The 25,152-nt window shown below is 47.8% G+C and overlaps 1 protein-coding gene across 5 annotated transcripts in view; it reads right to left on the reverse strand.

The window, feature by feature from the left end:
• Positions 1-316: 316 nt before the first annotated feature.
• VPS35L (VPS35 endosomal protein sorting factor like) overlaps positions 317-25,152 on the reverse strand; it is a 138,311-nt gene continuing 113,475 nt past the window's right edge. For 3 of the 5 annotated variants that reach the window (XM_027528175.1, XM_027528172.1, XM_027528173.1), the window contains exons 27-31: positions 22,977-23,116; positions 14,896-15,061; positions 8,047-8,165; positions 1,545-1,691; positions 327-873 (exon numbers count right to left, since the gene is read on the reverse strand). In XM_027528175.1, the coding sequence (XP_027383976.1) occupies positions 775-873; positions 1,545-1,691; positions 8,047-8,165; positions 14,896-15,061; positions 22,977-23,116 (671 nt within the window). In that variant the 3' untranslated portion in view covers positions 327-774. Of the gene's footprint in view, positions 874-1,539; positions 1,692-8,046; positions 8,166-14,895; positions 15,062-22,976; positions 23,117-25,152 lie in introns of all 5 variants that reach the window. The other 2 variants (XM_027528171.1, XM_027528174.1) reach the window with 2 other exon arrangements.

A 25,152-nucleotide genomic window follows, 5' to 3' on the forward strand; every position in this document is an offset into this window, starting at 1 on the left:
GGTTTGGGGCCACTTTCAATCCACAACTTGGATCCATTTTCCTACACAAAGGATTCTAGGCTGTGAGTCACCACTATGACCAATATTCATGATCTTACGGATTCAAAATAAAATGTTAGTGGAAGCTCATTATTGGTAATCCAAGAATCAAACTCCACCAAACTAGTAAAAAAGCAGACTGAATCACATGCTGTTTAGGGTTACAGCTGCAAGAAAACCAGGCATATGTTTAGACACATACTGAGGATGTTGAGACACATTCTCTTCTGGATGAGTGAGAGTCAGTGGTAATTAAATGAACAGTCATGAACATAAATATTCCTTCCGGGAGGTTTATTCAGTTACAGTATATTTTCCATCGAAGCCCCAGAGAATCTCAACTCTGACTTGTTTTCTCCTTTAATCTATCAGCATATTTAAAATCTAGTCAAGAGCCGGTTTTGACATAAAGCAAATCAGGGAAAGGGCACAGCGGCTCTTTCAAAGTGGACTGCTTTTCAAGGTTCTTTTTTCAATTAACTTTCAGTTAAACCTTCCCGAAAAGAGAGATGTTACTTGCATTCCTCTGTTTTTCTCTAAAGGCCCATGTGAAGGCCAGTTGTGCAAAGAAGCAGACTTCGTGCTCAGTGAGCAGGAATAGATTCAAATACTCTTGACAGCTCCCACTTCTTCACTTCACTGGCAGAAGAGCAGAGAAACCAATCTGTATGTGCATAAAAATGAAAACAAAAATACAAAACAGGTCTTTCTGCATTGGCATCAGAGACCCTGGAGTCAGGTCCTTGTCTGCAGAGGGAGCCTGAGGGCCAGCTCAGTCAGATGCCCCATGTCTGGCTGCTTGCTCTGCTTCTTGATGTATTCCAGAGTTTTCACCTAGGAGGAAAGAGAAAGACTCATCTCCTTTGTGGTTCATAATTCTCAAGGCTCTGACAAATCTTAGGCTTTTTTTTCTTAGAGTAGAGGAGAAGCCAGCAGTTTTTAAATAAGACTTCTTAGATTACAACTTGCTCTTAAAATCACCAAGAATTACTGATGTTTTCATATGTGTGGCTTTTATTTACAGGGAATTAATACTACCCAGTGGTCCCTTGGTTCTAGGATCCCCAGCTGATACCAAACCAAGGGTACACAATCCTTTATAGAAATTGGGGCAGTATTTGAATGTAACTTTCATATACCGTCCTATATATTGAAATCATCTCCAGATTACTTATAATACCTACTATAATGTAAACACTATGTCAGTAGTTGCAGATACACGACAAATTCAGGTTTTGGAAACTTTCTGGAGCTTTTTTCCCCCTGAATATTTCTGAGCCGTGGTTGGTTGAATCTGAGGGTGCTGAACCTATAGTTATGGACAGCTGTTTGTCCTTTGTAGGGCCCGGCACCTTTCTAGAAGGGGAGATGGGGGCCGTTTGCTGTCCAGGCCCTGAGGCTGCACTGAGACCGCCTGTGCCTGGCCAGCGGGCGTGCACCACTCGCCGGGACAGCCGTGCCCGCTGGGCCTGTTGAGGGCCGCCCTGCCCCACCCCGCACCTCACCATGGTCCTGGTGTCCACACAGCCGTGCCTCTGTGCCAGGTGCCACAGGTTGACGGACAGCTGGTTGAGCCTGTTGTTGCGCAGGTCGCCGTGGGCCAAGATGCTGTTAAAGAAGGAAAGGCCCAACGAGCTCTGGCGCTTTAAGGCCTGAAATAGAAAAAAGAGGTTACTACCGGGCACTGGGCTCATACTCATCCCAGTGTTGACGCTGCCTGGGGTGCCACGGCCAGCTCTGCCATGGATCTTCTGGAGGGCAAGCTGCTTAACCTCCCAGCTTCATCTGTAGGAGAATTAAGGTAATACCAGCTCACAGGGTAAATGAGACTAAAACGAGATGCTGTGTGTGAAGCCCACCTGGGCATTACTCATGGGCTGGAAGCAGAAGGCAGGGCTGCATGAGACTCAGTGCTCAGTGGGGTTAGAGGAATGACATAGGCCACCAGAGACCAGCCTTCTTGCTTTAATGCCAGTACAGGAGGTAAAATATGTCTCTCACAGATGTGTCCTCAAGCCACCCAAAGTTTCTGTCATTATTCCTACCCTCTGGCTGCCAGGAATAAAGACAAAAGACCTCAGCTTCCCATGAACAATGCACCCTGATACCCAGCTCTTATAAGAACAGGCAGGAATACTAGAGTGGGTTGCCATTCCCTTCTTTCCTGGATCTTCCCGACCCAGGGATCAAACCTGGGTCTCTTGCACTGCAGGCAGATTCTTTACTGTCTCAGCCACCAGAGAAGCCCATAAGAACCACTGGATATGCTTAACACCAGATCTTTCCTCTCTTGCTCGATGATCTGATATAAGAGGTACTCAAACAAGGAAAGTCTAACCAAAATGTCAGAGTAGACCAAGCCTGAACCCCAGCTTTAAGTAGTAAAGGAAAAACGGAAACTAAATCTCCAAAATGCAGCAGGCCCAGGACCAAGGATGCCAGCTCCCAAAGGTAAACAGAGGCACTGGGAAGGCCCAAGTCAGCAGGTGGGCCTGAGCAGGGACCAGGTCAGATCACAGGTCTGTGTGGGCCCTGGAAAGCTGATGCCTGGGCCTTTGCTGGGCGCTCTTGGCTGGCACTGCAAACATCAGTGCTGCCAGGAGCCTTGAGGGTCTGCTTTGCACAATGTAGGGTATAGGGCCCTACACTGTGCCAGGTATGAGCTCTGTGCTTTACACAACTTATTCCATCTTCACAACAACTCTTTGTAGGTAGGTAGGATTCTAGAGCTGTCCTCCAGGATCTCACCCCCTGGCTATTCAGACAGTAATCTAGGTGCTACTGTGAAAAGACTCTGCAGGTGTAATTAAGGTTATGGACCTTAGGGAGATAATCCTGGATTATCTGGGTGGGCCCAATCTAATCATTAGAGCCCTAAAAAGCAGAGAAATTTCTCAGGCTGGAGTCAGAGACAAGCCAGCAGCAGAGGAAAGGTGCTGCAGAAAGGGAGACTAAAGAGATTCAAAGCTTGAAAAGGACATGACCCACCACTGCTGGCTTTTAGGATGAACTGAGGCGCCCAACTCGAATGAGCTGGGAAGTAAATTCTTCCTGGTGCCTCCTCGTTAGAGCCCAGCCAGTCAACACCTTGATTTTGGCCTTGTGAAACCAGGAGCACAGAAACTGCTCCAGCCAACACTGACTTCTGACCTCCCAAACTGTGAGATAATAAATGGTGGTTTTAAGTTTGGGGTGACTCAAAGCCCTGACAGGAAACCACTACATTCCCATTTTGCTGATGAGATCAGAAAGCTTCAGGAACTTGTTCAAGGACAGCAGCTAGCAAATGCAGAGTGAGACTCTGAGCTCCAGTTGTCCAATTCTGAGCCTGTGCAATTCACACCCACCCCAGATTATAAGATATTCCCACAAACCCATGGCTAGCATCACATTATGGATCCAAAGAGCTTCCCAGGTGGTGCAGTGAATCTACCTGTCAATGCAGGAGATGCAACAGATGCAGGCTTGATCTCTGGGGCGGGAAGGAAGATCCCCTGAAGGAGGGAATGGCAACCCACTCCAGTATTCTTGCCTGGAAAATTCAATGGACAGAGGAGCCTGGTGGGCTACAGTCCATAGGGTTGCAAAGAGTCGACAGGACCACACACAGCACAGATCAGGGATCAAACTCTGAAGTGGGCAAGAGATTTGCCCAGTGCAGCTACAGATTTATCCAGGGAAGTGGGAATGGTCTGAGGTGGTTTAGACCAATACATATTTTTCCTGCTTTCTTCAAACAACCTATTAACTGTCCATCCTTCCATGTGTGGAGCCTACAGAGCAACAGACTCTAAGTTAACTGCTGAGCCAACTTAGTCATCCCCTCCTGTTGCCCTCTCCCAGGTGAGAATTTCAAATCTACTGGAGGAAAAAAAGCAAGACAGGAAAACTGCCAAGGAGCAGCTAAGAATGCAGTTGGGTGAGCGTGTCTGTGTGACAGTGAAGAGACTCAGGCCCCCCAAAATTGAGCCTGCCTTGGCAACAGTCTGGACCAGGTGACCATCACAGAAGCAGGAAAAACACTGCCGTCCAGGGGTGGGGTCGTGCTGTGAGGTCCCCAGCTGCAGGTGTGGAGGGAAGGCGGCAACCACCTGGCCAGCAGACCACTGGCTGGCCACTGCCTACTTTGGGCTCCTTTGTTTAATCAGACAATGAGCTTGCCCCAGCCAGCAACCAGGCAGAGATCATTCAGTGGGCTCCAGCCTATCCTGCTCTCCCTTTAAACCGGAGATGCCTGAAAACGAGGGCCCTAATTTCTACTCAGATCCAGAGGACCAACCTCATAGAAAGCTCTCAAATAACTCTTCTGAGAGGTGCCTTTTAACTACATTTCCTTGAAGCAGAGCAGAGTTTTAAAAAGTCAAACAAGGAAAACAGTATCTCCCTGGCTTTTTCTCTGTTCTGTGTCTTCTCAAGCATTTTACCCTAAAAGCCCAGTTTGGGTGTTTTAAATGCACCGCCCATTAACAATGAAATCATTAGAGAAGGGTCTGGGAATGAGCAGGCAGGCCGGCCGACGTGCAGAGAGACCCAGGAAACTGAACACAAGACAGGACCAAACCCAGGCCTCAAGCCCCTCCTGTCTCCACAGAGTTTTTCAATAGAAAGGGGCTCCTTCTGATTCTTTGCCTAGGGGAACTGTCACTTCCAGGAAGTTGTAAGGGTCTGGCGTGGTTCCCAGCTTCACCACACCCAAAAAAACAGCTTCGTGAAGCTCTTGACTAGAGCAGGGCTGGCTCCTTCACGTGCAGGTAGAGGGCAGTTTGGAGGCAGGGCTGACACCAGTCAGTGCTGAGAAGTGAGACACTCAGCTCAGGCGCCGGCGCACGGCTTTCACGGCACCAAGCCCGGCTCCCCTGCAGCGGAGAGTTCAGAGCACTTCTGCTCCAGGCTCTAGAAGCCTCCACCCCCCAGGGCCGCCTGTGCCGAATCTCACAGCACATTGTTAAAATGAAGGATGACATGTTCCCTCTTAGCTTGGTCCACCCGTGTTTTTCCTAATAAATGTGCATATATGGACAGACACTTCCAGTGAGCATCCCTGGTATTTATGAGTTGAAATGTTCTTTGGAAACATTCCAGCCCTGCTATTCCTTCAGAAGTATTTCAGCTGTTATCACCGTCAATGCCTCCTCCCCCAAGAGAAAAAGAGACAAAGGTTAAAATAGTTCCAGGTTATATGGTTTGGGGCTCATTTTTATTGTAAGCCTGGAGGTCCTATACTGTGGTCATTTATGCTGTCAGCAGCCACCTCTGATTAGACCTAGCCTGTGGCATCTGAGTGAAGAAAGGTATTTTCAATTAAATACACAGCCTTGCTCTGGCAGGAAGCAAGAGCCAGAGCCCATGTTTGCAGGGATCGGGAAGGTGCTAAGGATCCTTCAGAGCCGGGAAGCAGAAGGGATGTGATCAGTGTGGTCATTGCAGACTGAAGGTGAAGAACTCCCCTTTCTTCTGCAGGGCGGTGAGAGCTCTCTCTGACTGCCAAGTGCAGAGACCAAGTTGACATCCATTCAAAAAAAGGCCTTTCGGTTGAAGGAGGGGAGTTACCTCTTCTAACTGGGGTTCTAATGCTGCCCCCTCCACTGACAGCCAACGCCCTTCATGCATGAACTTCCCCAGAGTTCTGCAGCCCTGCACCCCATGGGTCCCGGGCCAGTGGGACCCACCTATAACCCTCCCATCCCTATAGAGGGCCCTAGGAGGCACTCAGGGCCCCCAGGGTGGCATGGTTCTGGGTTTTCCATCTGCCCTCTGGACTGCTAACCGTAAGGCTGGCCCTTTATGCTGTACCCCCGACCTTGGCAGTGGTCACTGGGGAATGGAGTCCGCAAAACGCTCCACTCTTTCTCGGACCTGCTTGAATACCCTGGAGAGAATAAGAACCCAGGACATATATGTGTGTTGTGTGTGTGTGCACTCACAGCTACACAATATTCTTGTGGCTTTGTGTTGGGGTGGGGAAGGGCAGTAAGGGCAATGGTAGCATGCTATACAGTCCTAGAAGTGAATAAGAATTAAATTAAAAATCCAGTTTGATCTTATTTTGTCTTCAAAGGATTTGGTGGATGGGGGTATAGAAGCAAATCCGAGGAAAGTGAGACTTCAAGTTGGGAAAGAGGGAGCTGGGGAAGTCTGTGGAAGGAAGGGGAGGGCTGGGAACCAGGCAGTCTGAAGTCTGTCCTGGGTCTGGGAAAGGGAACGGGAGTGGGGTAGGGGTGAGTGGCAGTGAGAGGAAACAGGGTCTGCTGCAGGGGGGATCAGGAACGAGGGCTCAGGTTGTTTCTTGCTAGATGGGATTTTTAAAAACTGAAATGCTCAGAGATGTAAGCAGACAGCCTGGAGTAACAAAGTTTGGGGTGGGAAGGGGGTATGGCAGGGGAACACAGAAGCAGAAAGTCTGGCAACAACTGAACCAGAGAAGGACACAGAGAAAGGTCAGGAACTGGCTTTGACCTAAAGTGAAGTCAAAGTGTCTGTTAGTCGCTCAGCTGTGGGTCTGACTCTTTGCGACCCCAAGTTCCTCTGTCTGTGGAATTCTCCAGGCAAGAAAACAGGAGTGGGTTGCCATTCCCTTCTTCAGGGGATCTTCTCAACCCAGGGATCGAACCCAGGTCTCCTGCATTGCAGGCAGATTCTTTACCATCTGAGTTACCCTGCCAACCTCCCCACCTTGATTACACAACAGGAATTAGTCTTAATGTCTGAACAACCATCCCCACCAAGCCTAAGACAGGGCTTCTGGGATCCATCTGTCACCCACATGTTTGAGCTGAAGCTTCAAAAATGGAATACTGGGGAAGGGTACCAGGTAGTTATTTAGACTGTAGGATAATTTGGAAATTATTTTGAAATCAATCAACCATCTATCTATATGGAAAATATGGAAAAAACCACTCTGAAAAGGCAACATCTGATAAAAGAACATATTCAGGGATCAGAGCACGAGTTCTACAAGACTGCCTTGACCACACTGCCACTCTCGGACTCAGTTTCTCTACAGTATAAAGGAATAACAGCTGTCCCCACTCACCGGACCGTCATGAGAATCAGTTGAAACAATGCACACAAAGTTCTCCACACTACACTTTTGTGTAAGAGAGGCTGGAATGGGAATCCCCTGGTGGTCCAGTGGTTAGGACTCCGAGCTTTTGCTGTCAAGGGCCTGGGTTCAATCCCTGGTTGGGGAACTAGCAATCTGCAATGTGCAGCCAAGGCAAAGGAAAACAAAACAGAAAGGCTAGGAAAGCACAGCCCGTTGCTGTGGCTGGGTGACACCATACGCCACTTTCCACTTCCATAAGGGGAAGGGCAGTGCAGTGGCTAAGGGTTCAGGCCTGGGGGTTGGGCCAGGAACCCTATTCTGTCACAACCAGAGGAAACCGGGGGCTCTGGAAACCTCTCTGAGCCTCGGTTTTCTTTCCCATCCAAGGAGAATAAACACAGCACCACATCATAGGCCTGTTGAGGGCGTCAAAAGAGCTAAGGTGTGCAAGTGGGTGCCCGCTGCACACCAGGTTTCAGGGGAGGATGCTGAGGTGAGGGACAGAGGGATCCCAGGACCCCGTCTCCAGCACAGGCAGGTCTCCAAGACCCAGGTCTCCAGGGCCTAGCTACGTGGAGCTTCCATTCTGGTGGGGTCAGCGGGTGACTAACAAGTGAACACACACACACAATGTTTCAGAGCACACCCAAGCGTCACAGGGACACATGTAGAGATTCAGAGGGATGCAGGAGGGCGTGGCTGCTTGAGACAGGGGTCAGGGAAGGCCACTCTGAGGAGGTACTTGAGTTGTGACTAGAATGATGAGCGGGGCGGCCAGGGGAACCCCGGGTTGGGAGGCGCAGTGCAGGCAGAGAAAACAGCGGCAACAAAGGCCCCTGAGCCCTCGACGAACAGTCTTCACACAAGCACATTACTCTCAGGACGAAACAGTGTCCAAGCACCCTGGGAACTTGTGATCTGGGGGCAAGTGGCAGGGGTGGGGGGCCACAGTGGGCACCTACCTCATCCTTGGCCAGGGTTTTCAGATGCTCCAGGATCTGAGCCATCACCGTCTCGCACAGCTTGTTGTTCTCAGCCAGAAACTTGGAGTCTCCCCCATACAGGCTGTCGTTGGAGTCGACTGATGGAAGAAACAAGAGCTGTGAGACATTCCCAAGGCCAGGGAGAGGCAGCCGCGTGGCACCAGTATCAGCACATGGCAGGAACGCACGGCACGGCAAATGGAAATGGCCAGAATCTCCTGATGACTTGGGCCCTTGGGAATCACAGAAAAACTACCTGGCCTTCTGGATGATGGAGCCAGACAGCAGGAGCATGGAAGTCTATCTGTCCCCTCTGGCCTGGCATGGAGGGGATAGCAAGCATTGCAGTGACCATCAGAATGGTTGTGAATACTGAGCACCGTGGGCCAGGCACCGGGCTCAGGACTTCACAGGCCATTATTACAGGGTTCTCATAACTAGCACAGGCAAGAGATAACAGATGGGGCCATGGAGGCTCAGAGCCCACCCCGGCCAGGATCCCAAAGGAGGAGGCTCCTTTCAAGCCTGGCACCACCCCCAGCCCCCTGTCCTGTCGCTCCTCCTCAAAACTCCCGCAGGCGGCATGGAAGGTTCTCTTATGTCTTCCTGCAAACCTGAATCTTCTCACCAAAGTCCCCTCTCTCCTTGGGCACCTCCTATCACAGCTGCTGTCTGTAGAAAGACCAGACACAAGAACAGCCTGAGTCTGACCTCCCTCTCCCTCTTTCCTGTTGACCTTTACACGGAGCATGACCTCTGGGTCAGGAAGGAGAGAGACTCTACAGGGTGCTGTTTTGCATTTTTTTTTCCATTTAATGATTCTTGGAGCTATTTTCGTATAAGCATAAATGGATGTCACAACAAACTGGAAAATTCTTAAAGAGATGGGAATGCCAGTCCTATCATGGTCAAAGTCACCAGCTGTGGACAGGACAGGGTCTGCATAGAACTGTTCCTGGACTGCTAACAACAGGCTACAGAACCAAGGCAGCACATTCAATAGGTACTGGCCACGAGGACAAGAACAGTCAAGGGACAATGTGCAGGGATGGCTTCTGAACTTTTAAAAAAGTGACCCCATTAGGGTCACTTACAGGAAAATTGGCAAATACATTAATAGTCAATGTATCAGATATACATCTAAATGGCCTATAATTTTATGGAAAAAAAGTTTGATTTCATTAGAAATCAAAGAACAGAAAACTAACACCACAGAAGGACTTAAAAAAAAAAAATCGCCTATCAGATTAACAAAGGTGAAAAAGAATACCTGGCTTTGATGTAGGCCTGGGGAAGCGACTGGTGGGAGTATCATAGTTTGGAAATCAGTAAGAAAAGCCTTGAGAAATGTCTAATACTACTTCACATCTATTAGGATCACTATTATTTAAAAACAACAGCAACTACAAAAAGGAAAATACAAAGTGTTGATGAAGGTGTGGAGAAACTAGAAGCCTCGTACACTGCTGGTGGGGATGTAAAATGGTACAGCTGCTGTGGAAAAGCTCAGTGGTTCCTCAAAAAGTTAAAGAGAACTGCCCAGGATCTGGCAATTCCAATGCTAGATATGCTCAAAGAAACCGAAAGCAGAGACTCAAACAGATACTTGTACATGAATGTTCATAGCAGCCTTATTCACAAGAGCCAAAAGGTGGAAACAATGCAAGTATCCACTGATGGATGAATGGGTAGGCAAAATGTGGCTTATCCGTACAATGGAATATTATCCAATCCTGAAAAGGAATGAAATTCTAATACATATTACAACATGGGTAAACTCTGAAAGCATTACGGGAAGGGAAATGTACCAGACACAAAAGGACATCTACTGTATGACTCCACTCGTATGAAGTACCTAGAAGAGGTAAATTCATGAAGACAGGAAATAGAACAGAGGCCACCAGAGGCTGGGGGAGGGGGACGTGGGCAGTTATTGTTCACTGGATACAGAGTTGTTTGGGGAGATGAAAAAACTCTGGAAATGGATAATGGTGATGGTTGCACAACACTGCAAATATGCTTAATAAAATGGAACTATTTAAAAATAGCCAAAATGGTAAACTTTATATCTATTTTACTCCAAAAAAAAAAAAGGTCTTACAAAAAGGCCAGATCTTTGACTTGGGGAAACCCACTCTAAGAAAATAATCCAACAGGTGCACAAAGATGTATGTATGTGATAGTCACTGTCACATTATAGAGAACAATGCTCATTGTATGTTTAATTTATGTTCATCATAAATGTGTATAAAGGTGAGAAGAGAAGCAATGGAAATGTATACCAAGAGTTTTGACTCAATGCTCTGTGGCATTAGCATTAAATAAAATATTATGAAGACAATAAAACTATATGATCTACAGTTAACTACCATGTACTACACTGCACTATACTACGGCTACTACTACTTAAAAATACTTATAATATACTATCAATAAAGTGACAAAACAGTATACATAGTGGAGCCCCATATATATCACACATAGACATTAAATCCATGTATTTCCTCATTTATAACTTCTAAGAACCAACTTTTTCAATAAAAGACAAGTATGTTTCATTATTTTATATATTTCCTGTAAACTGTCTTGAATTTTGGGGGGAATGGGACAGGTACACAGTGATTAACTAATTGGTAAAGTAACTTCAGAGATGCTTCATGTACATTTCTGATTGCTACTTCAAGAATAATTAACTCCGTTTATCCCCAGATTCTTACTTAAATGTCAAGGCTGTGCAACAGGAGGATAACAGGACACTGGCCAACGCCCTCTCTCGCCCAGCATCACTTGACGCCATTTAGCCCTTCTGTGAAGCTCTCGCTTGCTCTCTCCACACTTTCACATACACACAGACATACATGCCATTTTGGGGGCTGAAACTTTTGTAAGCAGGCTGCAGACATATTGCCTGCAAATAAGGACAACAGCTGGTCTTTTTCCCCTGCTTCTCTGTCCGCATGAAGCCTCCACTCCAGTTCTGAACTGCCCGTTGGTGGGGACTGTCCTGGGGTGCTCTCCTAGGTCGGCTGCTGGCTCTGTAGCTGTTACCATAACACAGGTTGGTAGTGAACTGCCCTGGGCTGCAGGCAACCAACCGTCCTAGGATTTCTGAGTCAGCTCTGGCTGCTGTGTCTCAACGGTCCATGATGCAGAAGATGGCAGTTATTCTTGTAAGAAGAGAAAGAATTTGATTCAGCCATTCACCACCATCAGATTTTGCGGGATGGCAAAACTGCAGCTGGTGAAGGAATTTCTCACACCTGTTGCTGAGGACTAGGATAGTTCCTGGCATAAACTCCCCGTCTTCAGTCCGAGCTGGAACCTACTCTCATTCAGATTAGCCCAGCAGCAGCGGAGAAGACAGAAGCCCTAGGCCCGCCTGTGGCCAACCACCCAAGCTGCAGGCACCCCGCCCAGAGGGGCCAGAGGCGTGCTCGGAGCAGGCCGCTCACACACACAGAGCGTGGCCTGGGCGAGAACCTGCTCTGCGCCAGGTTCCAGGAGCTGGAGACCTGGTGGGTGGGGGGTGGGCCGACCCGGCCCTGCCCTCACAGACCACACAGCCCATGAGGAGATGCAGACGAACAAACGGACGATCGCCACCATATGCACTGCAGGTCCGGAGACAGCAACCCTGGGGGCTCCAGATCCTAAAATCCAGGCTTGGGATGGAATTACAGAATCAGTGAGATCTAGGCTGAACCCTGAAGGTAGAAAATTCACAGAGAAAGTGAAAAATAGGGTCAGGAGTGCTAAGAATGCCACACCTGAACTTGGACCCGCTCTGCATTCCGGCCTAGTAGCTCCTGACTCTCCGCGTCACCCTTCTCCCCCTCCCTCCGTTTCTGTTCTAACACTTGGAGAGTCCAGACAGGGTGCTCGCAATGGGGAGAAATGAAATCCCTGGCAAATGGCCACTAAAAATAGCCCAGGATCTCTGCATCTGTCTGGCCTTGGGGTCACGACCCCGAATGCTTCAAGGGCTGGCAGGCGATGTGGAGGAGTGAAAGGGCTGTGACGACCTCCCACGGGCCCTGGGTTGTACTCTTCCAACTGGATGTCTATCTGCACGTTAAACATCAGTGTCAGGAGTGCCCTGCCTCTCCACAGCAAGCACGCTCTCTCATTCGCTCGCGTGAAAGCACTGGAGTTATGGCTGCAGGTAATTTCAGAACATTCTCTTCTTCATCTGGAAAGAAAACAGCCTAGGCATACTTCATACACAAAAGAAAAAAAAAAATCTGACCCCAGTTTTTCAAAAGTTCGAACGTTTGTTAACACTGTCCAAAAAAGGCTGCCTCCAATATGAGAGAGACAGGAAAATGGGGCCCCCATCTTGGGGGCCTCATATGGCCCCCCAGGACTCTCTCTCCTACTAAGACAACTGTCAGGTCACAACTGTGCATCCGAAGTGAATAGAGCTGGGCCAAGAAGGCAGCAGAGAAAACCCACCCTTCTCTTTTCATTTCTAAAAGCTAGAAAACTAGATTCCTCCTCTGCTGGTGCTCCAGCTCCTACAGTCTGCCCTGCTGAGTTCTGTAGAGATAGGATTCAGGGAATCCACTGAAGGAAGCAAAAAGCGAGGAGAGGGCTTGCTCCTCTGACAGGGCCCAGGATTTCCAGACCTACTTCCATGGCGTTTGGTCTTCAAAAGTTTCTCTACTGTTTTGAGTCCTCCATGAACCCTTCACAAGAGAGAAAATAAAAGTGCCAAGAAATACAAGAAAAGCTCAGCCTCATTAGCCATGCTGCTGCTGCTGCTGAGTCATGTCAGTCGTGTCCGGCCCTGTGTGACCCCACAGACGGCAGCTCACTAGGCTTCTCTGTCCCTGGGATTCTCCAGGCAAGAACACTGGAATGGGTTGCCATTGCCTTCTCCGAGAGAAATGCAAATGACACTCATCAGAAGAGCCAAAATGAACAAGACAGACCACATCAAGGAAACAATTGGAAACCTCATTTATGCCTAGTGAGAGTGTAAACTGGTGTAAATATTTTGGAAAACTGTGAGACAGTACCTACCAGAACACAAGGAAATCCCACAAGCCAGCAATTTCACCCCAGGGATATGCCCAACAGACATGAACCCTGAGAGTTACATATTCAGGAATGTTCACAGCAGCACTCCTCGTAAACAGTCCGTAACTCCATCCACAGGGGAAGGAATAAATTCTGGCATATTCATACAGTGGAATACTATGCGGCAAAGCAAAAGGACGAACAACAGCTACACACAACACAGAAGAATCTCACAGACATAACACTGAGTGAAAGAAGCCAGACTCTCATTTAGAATGCTTGCTGAATGAGTCCATTTATGGAAAAGTAAAAAACTAACAAACTAATGTGTAATATTAGTCAGGAGAGCAGTATACCCATAGCGAGGCAAGTGGTGGTGCTGACTGGACAGGGGCACACAGGGAACTTCTGGAGAGCTCGTCATGTTTGATATCTTGATCTGCGTGGTGGTTACCAGGTGGTATTCATTACGTGGTAATTCACAGCTCTATGGTTTACTGTCTGTGTATGCAACCATTGCTGTTGTTTAGTTGCTAAGTTGGGTCTGACTCTTTGCAACCCCATGAACTGTAGCCCACCAGGCTCTACTGTCAATGGGATTTCTCAGGAAGGAACACTGGAATGGGTTGCCATTTCCTTCTCCAGGGGATCTTCCTGACTCAGGGGTCAAACCCATGTCTCCTACACAGGCAGGGAGACTGCCACTGAGGCACCCATGCACAACCATATACTTTAATTAAAACACTGTTATTCTGCAATCAAGGAGGCAGCATAACTCATGTGCCACAGTGAGTTCCACTCACAGCACCGACTGGCCCCGAGTTCTGGAAACCACGTGGCTGGTAAAATCCTGTTGTCTTCTGGAGTCTCCTCTTGCTCAGGTGGGGCAAGGGGACACCTTGCTTCTTCTCCTTACAGCGCTGTCAGGATCAGAGGAGAAAGAGGCCCACCAAGCCTGGGGCCGTACCTGGCATGCAGGAGGAGCTGAGACCATGGAAACTATTATCTCCAATGGTACCCAGCCTCCCCAAGTTACGTCCTTACAAAACCTCAGCCCCTAAATCCCAGCCTGAGGAACCCCCTGAGAGTTATGACAGGAGGCCACTCTCAGCACTCCAAATCCATTCCCTAAAATTTCCGAGTGTAGAGATAGTTGCTTAAACCCTAAAGTATATATGTATTGGCCAAAGCACTTTTAACAATAGGTCCATTTTTTTGGAAACCAAAAATAGGAACTGAGGCTCTGACAAGTAGGGAGATGCTGAGGTTCAGTGGGTGTCAATCTGGAATTGGGACTGTCCCATGTTATCTCCATGACGTGAAGAGGCTGCCCCCAAACCTGCAACAGCAACCTCAAAACGGCTGGTTGCACATGAGGGAACAAGGCCATCTCCTTCCTCCAAGCAACTGCTCTAAGGCCAGGACCCAAGTGAGACTGGAAAGGAATAGGCCCAGGGTGAAGGTCACACATGTGCATAGGTAACCACCGTTCTAGAAATTCTGTGGCACACGCAAGGCATCACCGATCCAAGAGTGCTTCTCCAAACTCATCTGTGTGTCAAAATGATCTTGGATGCTCATGAAAGATACAAATTCTCAGGTCTCTTCCTGGGCAATCTAATTTACAAGAGATAGATAGGACCCAGGAATCTGTGTTTTGAGTTGCCCCAGGTAATTCTTACATTGGACAAATTTATCAAGGCCCTGGACTAGAAGTTCACGGTGGGTAAACACAAGAGAAAATGAAAACTGCGCACTTGCTGCTCAGGAGTTCAAACACAGTGCAGTCTGGCGGGGGGACCTGGCTACCTTTGTCTACGTGGTAGAGATAGGTCTCCTGGCTCATGGCGGACAGCAGGTGCAGGACGCAGGTGTAGATGCGGATTTTCTCATCGCTGTTCTCCTCCCAGGTGTAGTCCTGGACCACGTTGAGCAGCTCTCGAACAAGAAACAGGACTCCGTGTTCAGGGTGGTCCTAGTGGAGAACCAAAACAAAAGAATAAATAATCCTAAATGTGAAGCAGAAGGGGGGAAAAATCAAGACAGAAACCCAGGTCCCTCCCTTTAGCAGCTACAGAGTAACTGAAGTGCCAGCTGTGGTTAAACAATAGAGAGAAAAGTGGCAAAACGCTGTTAACTTTACTAAACAGCACACTAGTCTGGGGAGACAAGGTTTGAGAGCCTACAGTCTGAGAAAAGAAAGCAAAGTTACCTGTCAGTTTAATGGCCTGTTTCCAAAATTACAACCTTGCTCTTATGTGTGTAACAGTAAAAAGCCCTGTTTTTCCAACTACAAAAGCTAGATTGCAGGTCTCGCAGCAGATGGCACAGTAGAAGCCACCTACCTCGGGTAAACCCCCAAATGATCACTGTCACCACCAAAGGCACCGACTTTAAACACAGCCTTGCTCTTTAGGGCGTTCAGCAACATTAGCAGCTAAATTGAGGATCCTCTCTTGGGAGATCATGCTTGTGCTAGGTTGCTTAACTCTCTGTGACCCCATGCACTGCAGCCCCCCAGACTACTCTGTCCACAGGATTTTCCAGGCAAGGGTATTGGAGTGGGTTGCCACTTCCTCCTCCTGGGAATCTCCCCAACCCAGGGATGGAACCCGAGTCTCCTGAGTCTCCTGAATTTGCAGGTGGATTCTTTTCCACTGAGCTACCAGGGAAGGCCCATCTCTTGGCAGAGAAAAAAACACAGAGTTTATAACAGTGTTTCTCAGATGCTAAACTGAATTAATGCTGGGATGCAAAGAAAAAGTCAGCAGCTTCAATTCTGTTCCAAAAAGGTCTAGGTGATGCTGTGGCTCCCCTGCTGAACACTCTCCAAAGACTCCCCCTCCCCCGGCTCCTGCCACCGTCACCCACTGACGCAGCTGGTGCAGCCTGCCCCTCACTCGGTCCAGCACCACCTCTATTGCTCCTGGGACCAGCTAGACTGCTCAGGGGCCTGGCAGGACACAGAGGGCATGCTCACAAGGGTTAAATGAGGTTCTTTAACAAAGGATTCTCAGGATGAAGGCAATTAGTGAGCAAAGTGAGGCACCCGGGGCCTGGCAACACAGGGAAGCCGGTACCATCCTCGGGTGGAAAGCACATGATGGGGAGCGAGGAACTACAGCTGGAGCCCGCAGTCTTGGATGGAAGAACAAAGCCCCTGCCGAACCAGGGCCCAGAAAGCCTCCTCCTGCCTCGCAGTCCATGTGAGTGCCTCCCAAGGACTGAATCAGTTGGAAGCCAGTAGGAAGGAAGCCCCAATGGCTCAGTGCCCAGAGGCCAGTTTCCCACACAGACCAGACAGGACACAGGATGCTCCAGAGGGCAGGCATAGGCCAAGGGGGTTCTGGCCTCCCAGCTCTGCTGCTCTCCCTGCTGGAACCTTTATCTGCGAGACTTGGCCACACTGGTTCCTTTGACAGCTGCTGTACTTCACCTTACATGTTAGCTCCTCCTGTGATAGTTAATCCAGAGCCCCTAGCACCTTCTCCTAGTCTTTGTGTCAAGTCAACCATCTCATATTTTCAGAGCAGTTCTCAGCATCTGATTTTATCTACTCTTTTAGTGAACAATATCTCTTGATCTTTTTTGCCTCCTGGCCTAAAAACCTCTAGGAGGGCAGGTAGTTTATCTTCTGAGTTTGCCAATAATACAGTTCTAGGACGACCCAGGGAACGTACTGTGCATGGTGCCCTTATTCCTGTCTGCTTGCTGGGACAGTGTGGGGCACACAGCAGGCACTTGGTAGGTAAATGATGTTGAAAGGATACCATTTTTCGAGCACCTTCCATGTACTAGGTACTGAGGTGGCTACAAAAACAGTAGCTAACTTTTATGGTAGCTATCATGGCTACCATAGCTTTTCTCTGTTTCAGAAAGATACTTTTATGACCACCCCCCACCCCATTTCACAGATGGGAAATCAGCCACACTGCTGGGACATGGGGGAACCAGGATTTGAGCCCTGGGAGTCTGGCTCCAGAGCGGACATTCCTAAGTGCTAATACTCTATATAATGCCTCTCTACAGATGACTTAGGCATGAACTAGACTTTATGGAGTGGGCTAGTTGGGGAAAGGCATGCACTTAGTCGGCTCTCTTAAATTCAGGCCTGGGGTAGAAGTGTGATAACCAAGGTGGGTGGGAGTTCATGGCTTCGTAATCCTAAGTGTGGATCCACAGCAGAAATGCTTCCAGTGGGTAAGAATGAGGGTAGAGGGGCCTGAGATGATTTGTACTGCTGATAACATCTACAGGAATTGCTGTTACGGTATCGGCACGAAAGAAGACACATCATGCTCCAACATCTGAATGCCTCAAACGATACACAGTAAAATTGCCCATGCTGTGGTCCGCCTTCCATTGCCAGAGTCAGGCTCAGCTGGCAGCTTACTACTGCCTTTCTTTGCTAGCAGCTGTTTCTAACTAGGCTATTTTGTTCCGCTATGTGGATGCTCAAAATATATTTTATTTCAGGATCTGCCCTGGAAAGAGACAACAATGTGAATGGTCCAGTAACTTTCAATACAAACTGCCATAACTATCGTGAGAGAGCATTCGACACACCTTCAAAAAGGTGGAAGAAGGGGTAACGGAGACGTGAAGGTTTGTAGGAAGCCGTTCCCGCGAGCTTTAAACCGAAGAGACAGATTATTTCCAACCTTCTCTACAAGGAAAACATTTTCCACATGACAGCCATGCTTCAGTGGTTGTAACATTTTCAAAAGAAATTGTATCAGTGCCAGCAACTGAAGCAAGGCAAATACAGATTTAAAAAAGAAAATAAGAAAAGATCCTGGATTCAGTAGGCAATCCAAGTGGGAAAAGGTTTTCCCGGGGTCTCTGCCAAGGGTGCCTCCCTGGCAGCAAGCAAACGCCCAGGAGGTGGCTCCCAAGGGGCACCTGGGAGGGCAGCCCTCTCTCTCTCAGCTGGAGGAAAGGGGGCCTGGCTCCCACCATTTGCAGTGTCCCTCTGGGTCCTTGGTCTGCGGGAATCCTTCTATTAAACATCACTGTTTGGGAGAAAGAATACCCTGGAAACAACTAACTTCCCAGGAAAGCTGAGGGGCAGCGAAGACAGCACCGAGCATACACATCCTGGCTTTGAATTCTATCTTGGCCGCTCACTGGCTGGTGACCCTGGGCAAGTCACTTGACCTCTCTGTGCCAGGGCATGCTTCTGTGAGAGGAGGATAATTATAGGGATGTTTGGAGTGAATACTGGTGAACTGCTGGCTGGCTCTCTGTGTGTTAAATAAATATCCAAGTCCTTTACAAAAGGAGCCAGAACACAGAGGGGCTGGGAGGAAGTGCAGGAAAGAGAAGTGGAGCATTGGTGGGGTGGGGGCAGGGAGCCACAGAGCAGGTGGAGAGCAGGAAACAGATGACCGTGGAGACGGGAAGCTGTGGGTGAGTCTGGGGTCGGTGGCGCTCCCTGGCCTCACTGCTGCCAGCCTACCTGTCCTGCCAGCTCGTGCCCCTCTAGGCTCTCATCACCACGGCTCTCTTCCAGTCCAGTGCTGCTGGGTGCCCCTGCCCACCTCAAGGCCTTACCCATGCTGTTGCCTCCACCCCGAATGTCACCACACCCCCCGCACTTAAGAGAACTACCAGTCTTCCTCTGAGCTCAGCTCAAATCACACATTCTCAGGGCACTTCCCTGACCCACTTCCCTTCAAAATTTGAGGCTCTCAGAAGTGCCTGTAGTTCTTTATGACACTTTATACAACTGGAGTTAAGTATTGATTTGCTTAGAGTCTGTCTCCTTGCATGGAAGCATACATTTCTGTTCACTCCTCCATTCCCAGATCAACAAATATTTGCAGGGTAGATGGAATGAATGAAGCTTTGCATCTGGATACCATGTTATGCTGACGGCTGGACCTTTTCACTAAGATAAGAAGGAGAGAAGACATTTCCCTGCTGTGTCCTGGTGATCAGTGCCAGAAAACTGAGGGAGAACATTTCCATTGCCTACAAATTTCAACTGAATCAAAATTAGGCATCTGCAGTGGTTCACACCAAACTTGTTCAATTCATTCTTGTTTCCTTGTCCTACCAAATGTTGTTAAAAGAAATATGTTAGTTCAAGATTATGGAGAAAACTGTTCTGCAGTCCACCAAGAAGCTGACCACTGCTAATACCAGAGCAGAATGCTTCAGAATGCTCCAAGAGTGGGGCTGCTTGCTAAGGAGAGACGGCTGTCCTGGGGGAATGTTCACCTCTGTATTCGTAAGTATGAATAAAGTGGACCCGTTATTTTATTTGGCCTAAAAATGGCATCCATTTTTTTTTTCTAAACAAATAAAATGAGTCAAAACTTTTCAAACCCATTCTTTAAAAAAGTCTTGTGCTCTGGAGTGGGAATGCAAAATGGTGTAGCCACTGCAGAAAGCAGTACACAGGTACTTCAAAGATTACAAGTGGAACTGTGATGTAATGCAGCAGGTCCCTCCTCTGGGTACTTATTCAAAACATTTGAAATCACTAATATCTCAAAGAGATACTAGTGCTCTCATGTTCACTGTAGCGCCGTCACAACAGCCAAGAGGTAGAAACAAACAAAATGTCCACTGACAGATAAATGGATAAAGAAAATGTGCCATACACATACAACAGACTGTTACTCAGCTGTATAAAAAAGAAGGAAATGCCATCATATATGACAACATGGATGAACCTTGAGGATATTATGGTGAGTTAAATAGGCCAGAAAGACAAATACACTATGATTCCACTTACATAAGGCATCTAGAACAGTCCTTTCAAAGAGTGGAATTCAAGGGCTGGAGGGGGAGGAAAACAGGGAGTCACTAATCAATGAGTTTAAAGGTTCAATTAAGGAAGATGAATAAGCTGTAGGGATCTGCTGTACAGCGTTGGGCCTTGAGTCAACAGTTACGTCATACACTTAAAAATGTGTTAAGAGGGCAGATATGGTTAAGTGTCCTTACAATGAAAGAATTAAATTTTAAAAGTAAAATTATAAAAGTTATGACAAGAAAGGTAGCAATGTGAACCAGGTAAAAGAGGGATACGGGAGTCATCTACTGCTGAACCTACTGACCACAGTGGGGCTCGCACGCAGCCTCTGGCCTCTGAGCTGGGTGAGCACTCAACCTTGGCTCTTTAGACTTAACATCTCATGGCACCCGGAGAGCCAGCCAGTAGTTACTACACTGTGTCCCATAGGAGGGATGTAGGGTTGTAAAGTCCCAACTATCTTGAGCAATAAAGCCTCCTGCGAATGTTTCAGGCTGGGGTAGCACAGACTTCCCAGCTCTGCTTCTCACCAGCGGTGCAACCCCAGGCAAGCCTCCCAGGTCCTGCTTTGCAGGATCCTAGAGACTGTGTATTGACAAAGGGAGCTAGCATGGGACGGAGCACCTAGTAAGAAGTCCTGAACTGTGGCTAGACCCATCTTAACAGCTTGAGAAATCCTGGCAAAAGCCAGAGCACTATCAGGAACAATGAAGTCTGGCAGGGGTGGGGTTACCTGAATGCCTAAGGGAACAGGTAAGCAACAGAAAAGGATTTAATGGACCCAGAGGCGCCCAGGGACCTGGACAGAGTACATGTGCCCCCCTAGGACAGGCAGCTGCTCTCCAGCTGAGGACAACTGGCCAGGCAGGGAATGCAGGCCTCATAGGGCTGGACCTGATTTTTTCTCAAGGAACTGGAAATCTGGGTTTCTCTGTGATCTACAAATTTTAAATGGGGGTAATTCGTTCCAAATGTTTTCCATCATGATGCAGCCAACAAGTGTGTCTCCAGGCTAGATTCCACCCACTGGTCATCAGCTTGTGATCCCAGGGACCAAGCGTCCGGTTCATGAAGCACTTTCACAGCGATCTTTTCAGTCGACCCTCAAGCAGCTCTGCTAGGTGTGTATCTGGATGATGTTCTAGAAAGGTGACAATGGAGACTCTGAAAGCTACAAAACTTTCTCAAGGCCACAAGGTTGTTTGGTCACTGGCTCAGGACTAACACAAGTTTCTGACTCCAAGCACAAGGCTCCAGTGATTTTTAACAGAGAAAACCCCATATGCAGAAGGAAAAGGCAAGCCAATTAATCAGTAAACAGTGACACTGATCCACTTCTTCATTAGAAACCCTGATTTTATCACCTGATAAATAACTAGACTATCAGAAAACGAGAGAGATTGATTATAAACTACTAAGAAGAATACCAGAACACACTGAAGTGGAGCACCAAGCCTGCCTCCCGAACATCCCAGGCTCTCTTCAGAGAATTTGGGATTTGAATTTGGAAAGTTGGGAGCAACTCAGTTTTTGTTCTCTCAACGTCACTGAGATGATTCACACACCCAACAATTCACCCACGTAAAATGCACAATTCGTTGGTTGTTCGTATATTCAGAGTTCATATATTCACAATCATCATCACAATTTTAGAACATTTTCATCACCCCAAAGTAAGCCCATACCTGTGGGAGCTGAATGGTTCATGGCCTGAGACCAGAGGGACGTTTCTTAAAGTGTGGTCCTAGGACCACCTATACTTGACTCAAGGAAGCTTTCAAACATGCTGATTCCAGGGCCAATCTTACCTAGGGAGTGAGACTCTCAGTACGGAAGTGGGGATGGGCATCCGTGGTTCCTACACACATTTGGCTTCACCATGAGCCAACCCATTTTGTGCCTGGACTTTTTATGACCTGGTGAAGCCTACACACAGCTCAGAGTTCTATTTCTAAAGCAGAAAATAAAATACATAAGACCACAAAGGAAATCAATTATGCTAAAATACAGTTGTCAAAATATTTTTTCAACGTATCTGTTATACTGTAATCTATTACTTCTTGGTGAATACATTTAAATAACAGACCTAGCCAATGGGCCTAATAACTATTGCACTTGTAAAGGAAGGAAACATGTAGATAGTCCTCTAAAATATCTCTCACACCTGAAATGTTATGTGAACATACTGCTGATTACTTTGGTGACAAAGTCCCAGTTACTACAACTAGTACTGTGGTTCATTGCCTGTGATTTGTAATGAAGTGAAAGGCTAAATTTCACTGAGGTTTGTAAAAAAAAAAAGGGTTTTTTTTTTCATCTGAATTCGTGATTGCTCTGCCAGATCCCCATGGGTTAGGCAGACCCCAAGTTAAGAACCCCAACTAGGGTGAGGGCCCTAATGCTGGATCCTGGGAGTGCCCCTGATTCCTTCCAGCCCAAATCTGACTACTCATTCCCTATATTCCACAAGAAACCCCAGCATCTTCCAACAATAGCCCTTTGACTTTCACTATCTTGTTGTGTATTCTGGTCTTTGCCATCAAAATAACATCACCATTACCTCTTCAAGTGCTTACTATGTACAAAGGCACTGATGGAGAAGGGAGATGGCAACCCACTCCAGCATTCTTGCCTGGAGTATCCCCATGGACAGAGAGGCCTGGCCGGCTGCAGTCCATGAGGTCATGAAGAGTTGGACATGACGGAGTGACTAAGCACACCACAAGGCACTGTTGTAACCACCTACGTATATTTGCTCACTTAATCCTCACCTCAACCTAGACATGTAGATGCTATTATTATGCCCATTTTGTAAATGAGGAAACTGCAGCCTGGTGATGTTACAGAATCACCTGACACTGCAGAGCTGGAAGGAAGGGATTTCACCCTGGGTGTTTTGTTCATCCAGTGGCTCGAGCCCTGAACAAGTAGTACCTCTTTCGCCATATAGAGAGCCTTGACTATACGCCCTGGACATAGATGAATAGAAATGCATTGAGAAATGCAAATATCTGACTACAAAACCAACAAAGATACAGATAGAACATCCCTGCACTTCTAGGGCAAAGAATGTATATAAAACAGGTCAAAGAAAGACATCACCTACAGGTCTTCTGGGGAAACGTACCGGAACTATTAATAATGTAGAAAAGAAATTGCAGAGGAATTCCAGAAGGAATGATTCTGAGGGCCGCATCTTTCCATCAATATTAATCATCTTGGGAACTTCTGGAACGAGGCTTATGGCGGCTTTGAAAAAGGCATCAGCTGCAAGACAGAAGAGAAGTCCACATATGAGAATGTCGAAAAATTCAGGGTCTGCTTTCTTCTTCACGCAGCCCAGAAGCCAAGCCTGAGAGAGGTATGTGGAAGTCAGGCCACACCGAGGGCCCAAGACAGCTGGCGGGTCTTCGAAGAGGGTTTCTGCACCGTGACTGACTCAGTGGAACATTTGGGTTAGAGGCGCTGCTGCTGCCTCCCAGCTCTTCTCTTCTCCTCCTTCTTTCTTGGAGCAATTTGGCTCCAAGAATTTCAGTCAAACTGGCTTTAGATAGTAAGCAAAAAAAGTACACAGCAAATTATCACAGAGAGTACAGAAGTCAGTTGTAGGGATTGAAGGCTTCATCTGAACTGGCTCGGTCAACCCTCCTGTCCAGCCCAGGAGGACAGTGCTGTCCGAAGGCCCACTCCACAGCTGTGGAACAAGACGTGCCTGGTCCTATGACAGAGCCAATGCATGCAGGAGGGTCCAGCCACGCTGGTGGAGCCCAGGTCAAGCTTTGGTTTGTCTGAATCTACTCTAATGCATGCTGTATTTGTTGAGGAAATAACAATGGAAATGTCTGAAGCAAAGTGTGTGTGCGTGCACACACGCGCATATAGCTTTAAAGACCTCTGATTAGGTGACAGTTCCAGGGAATCATCTGGAAAATGAAGGCATTTTAAGAAATATGTAATAGTCTATAAACCAAGAAGACCTCCAAGGGTGAGAGGAAGGAAGAGGATGGGGGAAGAGAGGAGGAGGGATGAAGAGGAAGTGGGGTGCAGAGAAAGAGGGAGCAACAGGAGGACACAGAGCGGGAGGAAGGGGTGAAGGGGGAGGATTGGAGGTGAGGGGGGCAGTGAGATGGAGAGGGAGAGAGACAGTTCCTTCTAGAACTGCCAAAGTATTAACCATGAGAAAGAGCCTCAGGGTCAAAGCAGACAGAACACTGACCCGACAAATGAAATTTTAAACTACCCGACAAGATCAAACGTTTGCATGGTCCAAATACACTTCCACTCTGAAATGGCCTGCAGTGATGCAGAGAGAACAGCTCTCTGGCCAGCAGCACCCCGAGTTCAAACTGGAGCCCAGCCAGCGCAGCAGAGGGGCAGATGCAACAAGAGACGCCCAGGCTGGCCGGGGACAGAGGCCAGCCCTTAATGAGAAGAGTCTGCGTCTGAAGCTGGAGAGTGGGGTTTTGCCTTCTCTTCCTTCTTCCAAAGGGGGGAAAAAATCACAATACGGAAAGACACCAGGTTTACTACCTGAAGTTCCCTCTGCTCCAGAAACTTGCCTCCCAGGCTGCTTCTGGGACCCTGCAGTGGTACCCTAGCACGTTCATCAATACAGAGGGTCAAGAGTTGACAACACGCAGTGTGGTGGTGAGCCCAATGTGATCACACTCGTTAACACCGATCCGCTGGGAACCTGCTCTGTGCTCTGCTCTAAGGGGGATGCAGAGCAGCTGATCTCATCCTAATATAGGGGTTCTGGTAGATGAACCTCCCAGAAAGAGTCAGAGCTGCAGGATCTTCTGCCTTGGCCTCCAGACAGTAGTAAGTGCCACTATTCATGGAAACCAGAGGAACTCCTAGGCTGTGTCTTAAGGCAACTTACATTCTCAGTCCTCAAGCAGGCCTATGGGGAAGGTACAATTATTTCCACACCCAGATAACAAGCCAAGCTCAAAAAGTGAGTGGCCAGGTGAAAGTAACCCATGGATGGTAAAAGACTGAGCTGAGCAGAATTTAAAGGCCATTACTAGCACAAACGCTGAGCAATACAATCAGATTTGCGTTTTTTAACAGAAACCCAAGTCTGCAAATGCTAGCTGTCATACATCCAGAACACAAAAAGAAATTCTACAACAATGAGAAAACAAGTTACCTGACTAAAGGTTACCCTGAATAGACATTTTTTTCCAAAGAAAATACACGAATGGTCATCAAGCATATGAACAGATGCTCAAATCATTCATCACGAGACGTGCTAATCAAAAACACAGTGAAATATCATCTCACACCCATGAGCATGCCCA

The sequence above is a fragment of the Bos indicus x Bos taurus genome, chromosome 25 (assembly GCF_003369695.1).
Source record: "Bos indicus x Bos taurus breed Angus x Brahman F1 hybrid chromosome 25, Bos_hybrid_MaternalHap_v2.0, whole genome shotgun sequence".
NCBI classification, from domain to species: domain Eukaryota; kingdom Metazoa; phylum Chordata; class Mammalia; order Artiodactyla; family Bovidae; genus Bos; species Bos indicus x Bos taurus.